At 35.6% G+C, this 13676-nt stretch overlaps 1 protein-coding gene across 9 annotated transcripts in view; it reads right to left on the bottom strand.

Moving 5' to 3' along the window:
- ANKRD28 (ankyrin repeat domain 28) overlaps positions 1-13676 on the bottom strand; it is a 148880-nt gene that overhangs the window by 80477 nt on the left and 54727 nt on the right. For 4 of the 9 annotated variants that reach the window (XM_059664003.1, XM_059664001.1, XM_059664002.1 and 1 more), the window contains one exon: positions 5598-5681. In XM_059664003.1, coding sequence (XP_059519986.1) covers positions 5598-5611 — 14 coding nt within the window. In that variant the 5' untranslated portion in view covers positions 5612-5681. Of the gene's footprint in view, positions 1-5597; positions 5682-7085; positions 8941-13676 lie in introns of those variants that run through there. The other 5 variants (XR_009448557.1, XM_059664006.1, XM_059664000.1 and 2 more) reach the window with 5 other exon arrangements.

Here is a 13676-nt window from a genome sequence, read left to right on the forward strand (position 1 = left end):
ATAACATAACACCTTCTTTATTTCAGGATCACCACAATAGCCATTAGTCACAATGACAGAACATATACTCATTTATAGATCGTAGGGGACACCTGAATATGGGTGAAGAAAATTTTTTAAATGTGAGGCTGAAATCTAGAAGCACTGGCAAGAATAGAAGAGAGGTGCTGTTTCTAGACATGGAGCAACTATAAGGAAATTCTCTCCTGGGAAGAAGCTGAGGTGGTTCTCTCTTCTTTATGCGCCCTTTCTATTCCATGTTACATGGAAGCCAGCCAAAAGCAGGGTGGGTACACTTGAGATGGGGTTGGAGGGTTGTGGTCTCCAATACCAATTTCTGTGGGTAGCTCAGAAGACTGTATCCACATACAGTTTCAGGACACAGTGCACATAAGCTCAGGTTACTGTGAGTGAAGAGGTTTTAAGAATTTAGGAACACTGACAGCTTGGTGTACTCACAGTCAGCAGAAGTGACATATGGCCACAGAAAGATTTCTTAACAATTAGAGCACTTCTAGCTAATTTCCAGAAAAGACTACAATGGGAAGGATGGAGGTGGGTGAAATTCAGGCAACCTGTGTAAATTCATGGTTTACTACTTTGTGTTAACTACCAACAATATTGCTACAATAAAACATAGTATCTGCCTGTGTGATGTACATATACATACATGTATACATGTATGTTTATATTTGCCAAGCACTTCATATGAAAAAGTAAAATCAACTTCAATAATCCCAGTAAGTTATTTTTGAAAGTTTAGATGTTAATAATTTAGAAGTCTACTTTGGCAAAACCAATCCCAAAATATTTTGAATGACATTGTACATTTAAAGGTAGCATTTTCAAAAATATTGTCAGATAATACAGGCAGGGTCTACTGACTAGCTCTTAAATCAACTGTCTTTGAGTTTAAAAAGGGTCACTTATAATCTAAGCCCTTCTCTGTTTTAAACACAGAAAATCGTGTGGGCTGGATTATAATTAACCCCAGTTTGATACTACTTTGAATGTCATTTTTACCCAGCTAAAAAATAACGCACTAAGGGAAGTTTGTGAATTCAGTCATTTGCAATGCTAAAGTCTGGCATTATGAAAATTAGAATCACATTTGTATTACAAGGTAGAATTCCATAGAACATGAACATAACTTTTAGGAAAAAATTCATTTTTGAACCATTATTGCTTTATGACACTATCTGGCAAAAGGAAAAATATTCCTCTCTCCAATTTACTTTATTTCCCCAGTTACTGTCAAGTCTGACATGGGTTCAAATTCCTGTTCTGCTATCCTTACTGATCCTAAAGACATTTAACTTTTCTGAGTTTCAGTTTTATCACCTATTGGTGGAATGAAAATGTTAACCTACCAACTTTACAAGATTCTCTTGTGAATTAAATCATGTAACATAAAAAGGTTTAGGCATGTAACTGTCACTGAAATAAAATTCTACAATTAACACCAATTTATAACACTCTGGATAGAGAAAAAAATTTCTCCTTGTAGAAAATAATTTTCTCATAAAGTCAGACTTTTAATCTGAAATGTGTTATTAATATCTCAGCTTAAATTATTTGGGCTCCACAACATGGCATTAATTTCTAATAGATCCTAGGGAAAGGCATTTTATTATTATTATTAACATCCAGAAGGCCATTAATGTAATCACACACATTTTACAACAAAGGAAAAGTGAGTCTTAAAGAAATTAAATGGATTTACTCAAGTAATACAGCTAATAAGACTAGGAAGATACAAGTCTTTAAAGTTTTATTTCAATTATTCTTTACACTATATATACCATTCTGCCTTTAAATTTTTTTTGACTGTTTCACCATTTTGGTTTACAGTGCTTATTCCACATCCAAGTAGCTTTCCAAATTGAAAATCATTAAAAGTTTTCTATTAGGTTCCCTATCCAAACAACTATTTCCCTTTATTCCTTCCTATGAAATGCTGTTTTTCTCCAGATATGGAATATAATCAGTGATGATAAGCCCCTGTTCTCACCTCAGCAGATGAACCAGGCAACAAACAATGACTGATCTAAGCAAAAAGCTAATCCCCGTCTACCTTTGCTGGTGGAATGGTTCAGAGTGGGCTTGTAACTAATGGAACCTTGGGGGAAGTGTTGTGGGGATTCTGAAAAAGATGTTTTGGCTTGATTAAAGAAAGAAAATGTATAGGGAGAGTCCCCTTTCCACTTTCTTTGGTCTCATTACTGTTGTCATGAGTACAGGATGCAACATTCATCTCTTTAACATGAGAAGAGAGTTGAGAGTCTCATAGACAATCTCACCCAGAGCTCTGACATTACTATTTTAACCAACCCCCAAATCACCTTGCTCTGGATCACATTATTATTGATCAAAAGACCTGTATGTAGCCAGGTAGTCAATTATTTGTGGCCTAAAACCACAAATATAAAATTCCAGTATTCCTAGTAAAATCATCTTACCTAGCTTCTATAAAAACTTCCTTCTCAGACCAAATATTATAAAGACATAATATTTTAAATTAGACTTTAAAAATCAGTTAGGTATGTTATTAAGAAAAATGGTATTTAGTGGCTCACCATATTTAATAACTTCAGGATATGACTGAAGAAACTAATCTAAAATAATAACAATGTTTATTTAACAGAATAAAAACAATTTGAAACTCTTAATCCATCCTAAAAAATGTTTGAAAAACGTAAGTTTCAAAAAGTCAGACATTATTCTCAAATACATATTTAAACTTATTTTAGAAAAACACCATTGTCACACTGATATAAACCTTAAAAATATTTATTACCCATTAAGAGTCAGTGGATATTATATGACAAAACAGTATAAGTTTTATTACACACATATCTCTTAAAACCCCATGTGATTCCTTATCACAGAGGGCAGAAAGAGAAAAAAAAGTATTATCTTGAATTAGAAGAATGGCCGAAAATTTAACAAATCCTACAATTATGACAATACTCTCAATTACTGAGTCACAAGAGAAAAGGCCTAAAAGCAACCATAAAAAAGTTCGTCAAAAACCCATGAATCACTGAAAGCAATAGAGGAGTCATCCTCAAGAACGGCTTACTGATTTGAAGTACAGAACTAACTTAGCTTCCAGTTCTGACCCAAGTTTCAGAGCAAGGGAACAAGCTAGGAGATGTTAAGAAATGACGGCTGAAAATAAGTAAAGACAGGAATCTATAAGTAGAGGCTAAAAATCCTTAGGGGACACAGGAGTAACACACTAGCTATCTATAACAATAAAAGAGTAATATGCTAATTAGATTGGACGTCCTTCTGGATGTCCTTCCTTCCTTCCAGACAAAGCCACAGTGGGGGGGGGGGGGGGGGGCAAGGCAGAGGTGTCAGAGGCCTCCAACCATGGTGGTGGCTGGCGCCAAGGCCCTTATACGAATTTCATGCATCGGGCTTCTAGTAAATATGTAATAGCTTCCAAGGACATCACATCAGAATCAACTGATGCTCAAAAATGATTCTGAATAAAAATTTTAAAATTTAGGATAATTTAATTAATATAGTAGAAAAGCAGTGTTGACTATAATGAGACTTGTAATGATCGACGAATTAACCATCATGGTAAGCAGAATTATAGTCCAAACTTTCGCACCAAGATATGATTTGCTAGTACTTAAAACAACAAACCACCACAAAAAAACCAAAAACCTAGAGTTAAACAGAACAGAAAGCTGTTTCCTCCTTTTCATAGGTCATTATTTTCTATCTTAAGAAAAGTAGACTCTCCAGGATATCTCCATAAGGTAAAGTGACTAGGAACTTCATTTAAACTAAAAAATTAAAATTAAAAAAATCCTGAATTAGGTGCATGTTTTCAATAAATATAAACTTAAAAAGCTTCACTTAAGAAGGTTTAAGGGGAAAATGTTGGATGAAAGAAGGTGAAAGGATTCGCAAAAAAAATATATGTGTGTGTGTGTGTGTGTGTGTGTATACACACACACACACACACACACATATATACATCCCACAGACACAGACAACAGTGTAGTGATGGCCGGAGAGAAGGTGTGGACGAGGGCTGGGTGGAGGTGGGAAATGGGAGACATCTGTAATACGGTCAACAATTTTTCAAAAAATTAAAAAATTTTTAAGTAAAAAAATAAAAACTTTGAGAGAAAAACATAATTTTCTTTTATGGATTAGGAATAATCTTTTAGAAAATATAATGATAGCATTTTGATCAATACCCAATGTTAGATAAACCAATTTAGCTAAATATTCAAATCTATTCAAATAATCCACCTTTAAAATATCAGATAAAAACTTTTTACATCTACTTAACATTAAGTGGTCACAGTAATGTTGCATGAAAGAATGAAAGAAAGATGAGAGTTCAAGATGAGCTTTCAGGGTTTTCTTAGAATTACCAATCCTTTCCAGGTCATCAGTTTTAGTGTTGCTATAGTGACTCTATGAATCATGATCTTCCCTCCCCCACCCTCTGTAATTCAGAGGACTAATGAATTTGATATTACAGTAAACTAGAGGCCCGGTGCACAAATTCCTGCACAGGTGGGATCCTTCAGCCTGGCCAGCGATCAGGGCTGAACAGGGCCGATCAGGGCCATCTTGCCCCCAGTCCCAATCTGGGCCGATTGGGACCAGCCAGCTGGGGGGGCGGGGTGGGGGTGGGAGGCCATGGGAGATTGGCTGGCCAGGGGGAGCGATCACGAGAGGTTGGCTGCCTGTGGGAATGCACTGATCACCAGGGGGCAGCTCCTGCATTGAGCGTCTGCCCCCTGGTGGTCAGTGTACTTCATAGCTACTGGCTGGTCGTCCAGTCATAACAGTTGCTTAGGCTTTTATATATATAGATTATCTATTTTCAGCCTCTGTTTAGTAAATTAAAGAAACTACTGGCTATTGGAAAACATACACAGAGAGGAAATTTATTCACATACCTGTTTTTTTCTAAAACTCTCCCTTATACCAGTCCTGAATGTAAAATCCACTATATCTTTAAATTTGGAGACTTTTCAAACAATGTATCTTTATTTTACTGAGAGACTCAAACAGATGAGTCTTTGTGTATGGTTTACCAGAATTATTTACAGAAAAATCTCATCTTATAATCTAGTTAGATGTATTATAAACTTAATAAAAATGTCTTTATTTCGAGTTCACAAAAAAGAACCCTCATTTGAAATACATATAAGAAATGAACAGTGAAGTGTCAAGATGTCTACAACTTACTTTCAAATGGGATTCAGTAGAAGAAAAAAATATATGTACATGTAAAAATACATATATAATCTGTGTAAACTGGATAAAGCAAAGGTGGCAAAATAAAGTCAGAGTATTTTTTCAACTTTTCTGTGAAAAATTTCAAAGTAAAAAGCCAGGGGAACAAAGGCTCTTCACAGGCTCCTAATTCTCTTGTATTTTAGTCATTACTCTGAATACATGCCCAGTCCCTTCCTTTTCTGCCCCAAGATGCTTCTTAATCTCATTTAAAACAACTGTTACAGAATTGTTATGTCTTTTTAACAAAAATCATAACTCCAGGAAAAAGGTTTTAAAAGTAGGCTAAAAGGCATGTATCAGTGAATAAATTGTTTTACCTGAAAGTTAACATCTTCTTTCTTAAATATTAGTGCTCGAACTTCATCAGGATCTCCATTAAATATAGCTTGCACCAGTGATGGCTATAATATAAGAGAGTAATAACAACATTAATCACAGCACATGGATGATTCTAAAGATATTTCCACATAACTTTTAAAATTATTTTTTAATAGGCACCCGAGGATATGTTTTTATTGATTTTTTTTTAGAGAGAGGAAGCGGGGAGGGGGAAGGGGAGAGAAGGAAAGGAACAGGGAGGGAGGGAGGGAGGGAGGGAGGGAGGGAGGGAAGGAGACAGAGACAGGCAGACAGGGAGAAACATCAATGTGAAAGAGAAACATAGATTGGTTGCTTCCCATACGAACCCCGACTAGGGCTCGAACCCAAAGCCTTTTGGTGCATGGGACAAAGCTCCCATCAACTGAGCTACCCGGCCAGGGCTCCATGTAACTTTGCAATCTAAAAATTTTCTTCCCTATAGCAACAATAATCACTTGGTTTTTTTATATTAACCAAAAGTTTCATGAAGTCAAATCACATGAAAATACATGATTCCTCCTTGTGGGGGTGGGTGGGAAGACCTAATTTTAAAAAATCAACTCAAAATTACCAAAACCAAGTGATATGATAACAAATGCAAGCCTTTTATTTATATATATGAGAAAAAGAAAGTTACTGCCAAATACAAGGGTGAAATCTCAACCTCTACTTTTCGGACTCAACTTGTCAAACAAGTAGTTTGACAAGTTTGAGGCTCAGCAAAGAAGGCCTCTTTGAAAAGTTCTGTTTGTGGCATCAAAGTACTTGCATGGGTCAGCAATGACATGTATAAAGATATAAATCTAAAGAAAGAAAAGCTGCCAATTGATGAAAATCACTACTATTCGGAGACCAAAAATAATTGTATACCTGATAAAGAGGCAAACACGTGCATGTCTAAATATAACAATTTCTCAATCAACGACATGGCCACTCTGATAAGATATCATATTATACCAGTCAAATAAGAAGCCAATTGACAACAACATTAAAAATAAGGTTAAGAATAAAGTCTGAGTCTTTTCCTATAAAAAGTCTTGCATGTAAATACATAAAATTCATTACAGAAAAGACCATGCCTCGGTGTTGCTGGCTGTACTCAACCTTTCCTAAAATATAAAGCTCTTCATTCTTATTACATCAGTTTTAAAACCACAAAATGAAAACAGAAACGTGGTTGCCACAACTACTATTCTCAATTATTTTTTAAAGTCTTTTAAAGAGATTAAGAGATAGCAAATAAAATCTAAAATGTTATCTAAACATCTGAAAAAGTAAAAATCAGAGATGTGTGCATTTTATATACAATATTGCATACTTATACATTTACATTGCTTTTATTTGGGTTTTTAATGAAACTAGTAGAAACTAACTTTATTCTTAAAAAACAAAATTTATTCTACTAGTTCAGTAGAATATAGTAAACATATAAACTCATATCTTACCAATACATTTCCAGAAGATGGAACATGTAGGGATTTATTTTCCTGTGGCAATTTAGAAATGAATGCAGGAGATTCATCTTCTACCTCCTCCAAAACAACAATACACACTCGACTCATTCGCTCTTTTAAAACACTAGATTTCCAGCTATGTGATAAAAGTCACAGTTGGAAGAGCACAAGTAGTTTTTCCTCCTCTTCTGTATGACACTTAGAATCATTCTCTGAACAGCGCAGCTGGTTTTTTAAAAGTTAATAAGTACTACCGGAAAAACTGAAGTTTAAAATTATGACTACATAACTTATAACTTCCTAAAACCAACAAGATTCAGTTATTTTCTGTTGGGTGATTGCAATACTTAAAAGAAATTTCACATCAACATGTCAATTAACTAAAAATGAGTACAAGCTCATTTAAAAATATTTTTCCTCTACCAAAATAGTCATATTGCTCTGTCTCATAGATATTTACTTGCATAAAAAGATCATTGTTTTGGGTGACACCACCACGCAATGCAGAATGAAATGAGAAACAACTGCTGTGACAGAGATAATTACAGCTATACCCACTCTTGCCTGCAAGGTCATATAGTTACCAGTAGCTGGCTTGCTTATAATTGAAAATTAAAATTAAACTCTCATTATTCTGTTTCCACTTCTAATTTGTCTTCATTTCTTCAGCTTCACTGGCTTAATGCAGACACTATCCAGAAAAAGAAAAGAAAAAATATCTAGGGCTCAGCACAAATTTTTTAAATGCAGCTCAGAGGTTGACAATTTTTTTCTGTTTGGGAAAGAAAAAAACACAACACTCTGCATTAATAGCAAAGCTGCAGTACATTTACATGCGATGAGTCAGATCACAAGAGACAATAGGACTCTTGGTACTAGAATACAGCTTGATTAATCCAGATATTCCATATAATAGAGGAAACACAGATAGCTTTATTCCCATCGATAGCGTAAGCAAGGCAGAGCGTTCATTCTTTCTTCATCAGGCAGTTGTCTGTGGCTGCTCCAGCAAAAGGGCACAGGCACCAGGCAGAAATGGTGCTAGCGGGAATCCTAATAGAACAGGCAGGCCGAGAAGGAATCAGAAGACATTTGAGCTCAAATTACTGCTTCAGGCTTTTCATTTAAAAAAGAGAGAGAGAAAAAACCCCCAGTAGTTTATCATTCCAGTGTTTCCTTTGATCTCCACATGAATACAGCTTCCACTAAATAGTCTTCATTCAGAGGAAAAAACAGCAGACTGTGCATCTTCTTTGAGCCAACTACTTTATTCAATCATCTGCCTCGGTGCCAGTACAGTTTCCTTCCACTGTGAAAACCGTTACAGTTACCCTTTTCAGTAGATAGATTTCAGATGCTTCCCCGGTACTTGGATGATCTTGCAAAACGCCACTGACACCTCCAAACGAGTAGGTCCTTAAACAATATCTATAGAACTTCAGGATTGGCCCCACAGAAGCATTCCAACTGAGCAACAGTCTCAACAGCAAAGACTGCAGCACCGCAGAATGAAATGCCTAGTAATGCTCACATGTTACACTTACCAGAGATCTGAGCTACTGCTCGAGATGTAACTTCCTCTAGCAGTAGAAAAAACAGTGCACTTGGACTGCCTTCACAATTAGAAGGTTCATGCCAGTTCTGTGACTAATCCAGATCAAACTGAAAAATTCTGTAACTGAAAAATGAGTGCGCTTTTAACATTTTCCACTAAAAGCCACAAGGAAATCTGGTGTACTGCCTCTGCTGACTAACACTGGTTTTAGCAAGTAAACAATTTCAGACAGCTTAACTGTTTTCGTGTGTTACAATAAAGCAAATGTTTAACCCCATAATGACAGCTGCATTAAGAGTGTCTTCAGTGAACCTAAGTAAGAGAATTAGAAATGAAGGAGAAATATTTTATGAACATATAAAAACCATGAACCTAAGGTTTTATTCTTATTTTTTACCAAGACCATTTAAAATCTACCAGATGTATGTTATTTTCAAAAATGCAAAGAAGTTGAAACAAAAGAAATTTAACGTTTACTAACAATTTTTATATTGTGGAATTTAATCAAGTCATATTTTTAAAGAAAAAAAAATTTCTTAAGTTAGAAATCCTAATTCTAAAATTCTATGGATCAGATGAATTTTCACCGAAGAAATGGAATAATTCTATCTTCCCATCTGGAAATGGAATAAAGTCTTAAAATCTGTTAAAAACATAAAATTATTGTTTAAAGTCCCTGGTACAGAATTATCTATGTTAAAAAGCAAAAAATCTCCCGCCCCTATAAAATTAATATTCCCAAAGATACAAATAAGTCTCAAAAACTATCAATTTATAGTTGGCTTTCTTCCCCCATTTCTGTTTACTCAACCAATGGGGTTATTTCTCAACAGAAAAATTATAAACGCAATACCATACTTCCCTTTCAGTCTTTCTTTTTTCTCCTATCAACTAGCATTTTTATTAATAAACGTAATAGTTATTCTGAACATTTATAATGTGCTAGGGTGCTGTACTTTGTCAGCACATTAACCTTGCTACATTCTCATATTATACAGGAAAAAACAGACTCAGAAATTAAATGTTTTATCCAAAGTCATACAAATTAGTAAAGTTGTGCCTAATTTCAAACACATGCTCTTTCCAACCTAGTCTGCTTCCACTGAGTGTATGTGTACACACATACACACATTCTCTCTCTCTCTCTCAAGATCTTTGCAACCTATAATGATTGTGAAAGGTTTGGATAACAAAGGAATATACTATTTGTTGTGATAATATTCCCAAACAAGTTATTTTTAAATGGGTATTTCAGGGCTAGTCTTGCCACATTAATTTAAGCCAGTTTATTTACCAAAACGTGGAGAAAACAAACAAACAAGCAAACAAAAAAACACCCTAGCATGCTACAGATAAGTATGCAAGAATTTAAGAACAAAAACCACTAAATATCAACTTATGAAAAAAACCTATAACCCAGACAGAGCTATGCCAAGATACTAAAATATGCTAACAATTTACATAATTGTATTTTAAAATATATACAATGGTTTAAGGTCAAATTAAAGACATGCAAATATTTTGACATACAAAAAATGATGTTAACTACCTCCAGATAACCAAATAAAAAATATCATCTTGATATTTGTGAAGTACCTGAAAATAAAACCACTATAGTAACAATACCCTAATATTCTATCTTCTGTTTTTTTTCTTCCCCACACCCCCCCCCAAAAAAACCCACAAATATTTTTTATGGGAAATTTTAACTTATTCTAAAGTATCAATGTATAAATAAATTCACCTAATGAGACTTAAGCAGGTCTATCTTGTTTCTTGTTCTAAGTTAATTTCCATACTTAGGTCTTTCCTAAGCAGAAAACAAGGTCCTTGAAGGCAGGGACTGTGTTATAAACATACTGTTTCCTTCCACTTTCTTTCGACTGTAAATAATTTCACTGAAACAAATTCTACTATATCACAAGACTGAGAATGGCGAAATTATAAAACACAATGGGGGGATTCACACACACACACACAAACACACACACACACACACTCTATTTTTTTAAAAAAAGTTAATGACTTTTTAAAAAATACATTTTTTTGATTCAGAGAGGAAGGGAGAGGGAGAGAGTGATAGAAACATCAATGATGAGATAGAATTATTGACTGGCTGCCTCCTGCACGTCCCCTATTGGGGATCAAGCCCACAACCAGGCATATGCCCTTGACCAGAATCGAACCTGGGACCCTTCAGTCCGCAGGCTGACCCTTTATCCACTGAACCAAACCAGCTAGGGCCACACAGACACTTTAATCAGAAAACACAGGAGGCAGTAAGGTGTAGGCAAGCCAACTTAAGTGTAGAAATTAACAGGATATAAAACAACTAGAGGCCTGGTGCACAGGATTCATGCACTGGTACGGGGCTCATCCTGGTCAGCCAAGCAGCTGTGGACCCGCCCTCTGAGCTGCTGTGCACCCTTCATCCCAGTCAGCCAAGTGGCACTCCCACTGTGGGAGCACACTGATCACCAGGGGGCAGCCCCTGCATTGAGCGTCTGCCCCCTGGTGGTCAGCATGCATCATAGCGACTAGTCAACTGGTTGTTCCGCTGTTTAGTCGCTGGGCTTTTATTATATAGTATAGAATGATATAAAATGACAACTAAAACTAAGGGCTCAGGAGTCAGCCTACCTTGAGAACAAATTCTGATTCCATTATTTATGTGTCTTTGGGCAAACTACCTAAATTTCCAGAGCCTATATTTTCCAGAGCTTTTTATTGAGAAGAAATATTGTAGCCCGAGCTGGTTTGGCTCAGTGGATGGAGCGTCATCCAGGGACTAAATGGTCAAAAAAGGAGACAGGTAATAAATAAGTATTTAAGAAATTATATATGGAGAAAGTACTTGTAACATATTGACAAAGTCTGTGCAAACTTAAGTTCAACATTGTGTTACTGTTTGTGTGTTTTCTTGTTGTTGTTTTCAGCTGAACAATGGTAAGGGACTGTGGTTTATTTCTTGAGGCCCTTACTTTTTAGACCAAATTATATATACTGTGTTTAGTAAACCAACAATTTCAACCCTGATTACTTCATTAACCTCCTGTACTTTATGCTAAAATGTATCCTATCAAAAGCTTACTCCTACTTTTCACCAAATCAAGGAATAGTAAAATGCATTTAACCTTCATTTTACTGATAAAATTTAACATCCTAAAAGATAATTTTAGGTTCCTAATTTTTTTGACACACGTGATTTTTTCCTTTTTGCACAGACAGTCCATCCAAAGCTCAATTTATCTCTTACAAATCTGCGAACCCATGTTGATTATCACAGAATAAAATACTTTACTTTAGGATTAAGTGACTACAATGGGCCAAGCTAGTTTACATGTATTGTGGTGAAGGATAGTAAGGAAGTGAGTTCAAGCCATGTTTCAGAAACATTTCTCATAATTCATGAATCCTAAGCAATCATCTTTTAAAAAAAAAAAGTATTTATTGGTTTTTTTAGAGACAGAGGAAGGAAGAGGAAGAGAGACAAACATTAATCAGCTTCCTCCTGTCTGCCCCCTACTGGGGATGGAGCCCACAACCTGGGCATGAACCTTGATCGGGAATCAAACAAGCAACCTCTCAGTGCATGGGACAACGCTCAATCAATTGAGACACACTGGCCAGGGCCTAAACTATCACCTTGAACTATACTTCATCTGTGTACTTTAGAAAAAGACTTATGGACAGATTTAAAAGAAAACAGGGTAGAAGGAGGAGGAAAATTAAGAAATTGTTGCTTTCTATGATGCTGGTCAGATTTCCATATGATTAGTACAGCCACCGCAAAAATGTCACACAGTTGACCCTTGAACAACACAGGTTTGAATGGCACAGGTCCATTTTACATGTGGGTTTTTTCCCGCCCAATAAATATTGTAAATGTATTATCTCTGCCTTATGCTTTTCTTAATGTTTTCTCTAGCTTAGTTTATTGTAAGAATACAGTATATAAACCATAAAAATATGTAACTGACTGTTTATATTACCAGTAAGGCCTCTGGTCAATAGTAGTCTATTAGTAGTTAAGCTACTAATAAGAGTCAAAAATTATACGTAGATTTTCAACTGTTCAGGAGAGAGGGAAGGTCAGCATCCCAACTCCATGTCGTTCAAGGGTCAGCTGTGTATTTAAAAAATGATGAATTCAAAATCCTTTTAAAAGGTCCAATTTAATTTTCTTCATGTAATGAATTTATAACCTACGTCATTTAAAAACATTTACCCAATCATATTTCCAAAATGGCTGACAACCAACATTACCTAAGATCATGTGGTTTGACTCAACTGTTATGTTACAATGGTTAAACCTTCCATCATTAATATTATATATTGCATATTGTTAACATATTATTAGTATTACATGTTATTAATCTGATGTGTTCTTTGCAAAGACCTATATTCAGCACCCATTCTTCCCATCTTCCACTCTACTAAAACATCCAGTTTTTAAGTACAGAGCCTCACAAAGAACACTACACTTCTCAGCCTCCTTGCAGCTGAGAGCCATATGACAAAATTCTGACCAGTATTGTAAGTAGAGGTGTTGTGCAGCTTCCAGAAAACTTAAAAGGACAAATGGCATATCCACCCTAATTCCTCAAATAATAGGCTGGAGAGGCTCTAAGTTCCTGAGGACTGTGAGACAGAACTGCCATGAAGCCCTGGACAGCCTACTTCCCAACTTTTAGAGAGAAATAGTTCTGCCTTGTTTAATCATTGTAATTTTCTGTCTCTTGTACTTGGAGCTGAACCTAACTCTAAGCGGTAGTCCTTACTTTTCCTTTAGTCATTAATCAGGGGCTATATATCTTTCCAGTCCTGTTCTTCCACCCTCCACACTCTAGTACAGAATAGCTGCTTAAGTTTTCAACAAATAAAATGAATTACAAACACTAGCTGCAACAAATTGTAACAGAAACAATAACTGGTCAGAAAACAGCTCAAAGAACAATTCACTACATTATCCTGAGTAAGCAAAGGAAAATCAGCAGAAGGAAAAGGAAACAAACATTTATCACAAA

The sequence above is a fragment of the Myotis daubentonii genome, chromosome 14 (assembly GCF_963259705.1).
Source record: "Myotis daubentonii chromosome 14, mMyoDau2.1, whole genome shotgun sequence".
Lineage (NCBI taxonomy): Eukaryota > Metazoa > Chordata > Mammalia > Chiroptera > Vespertilionidae > Myotis > Myotis daubentonii.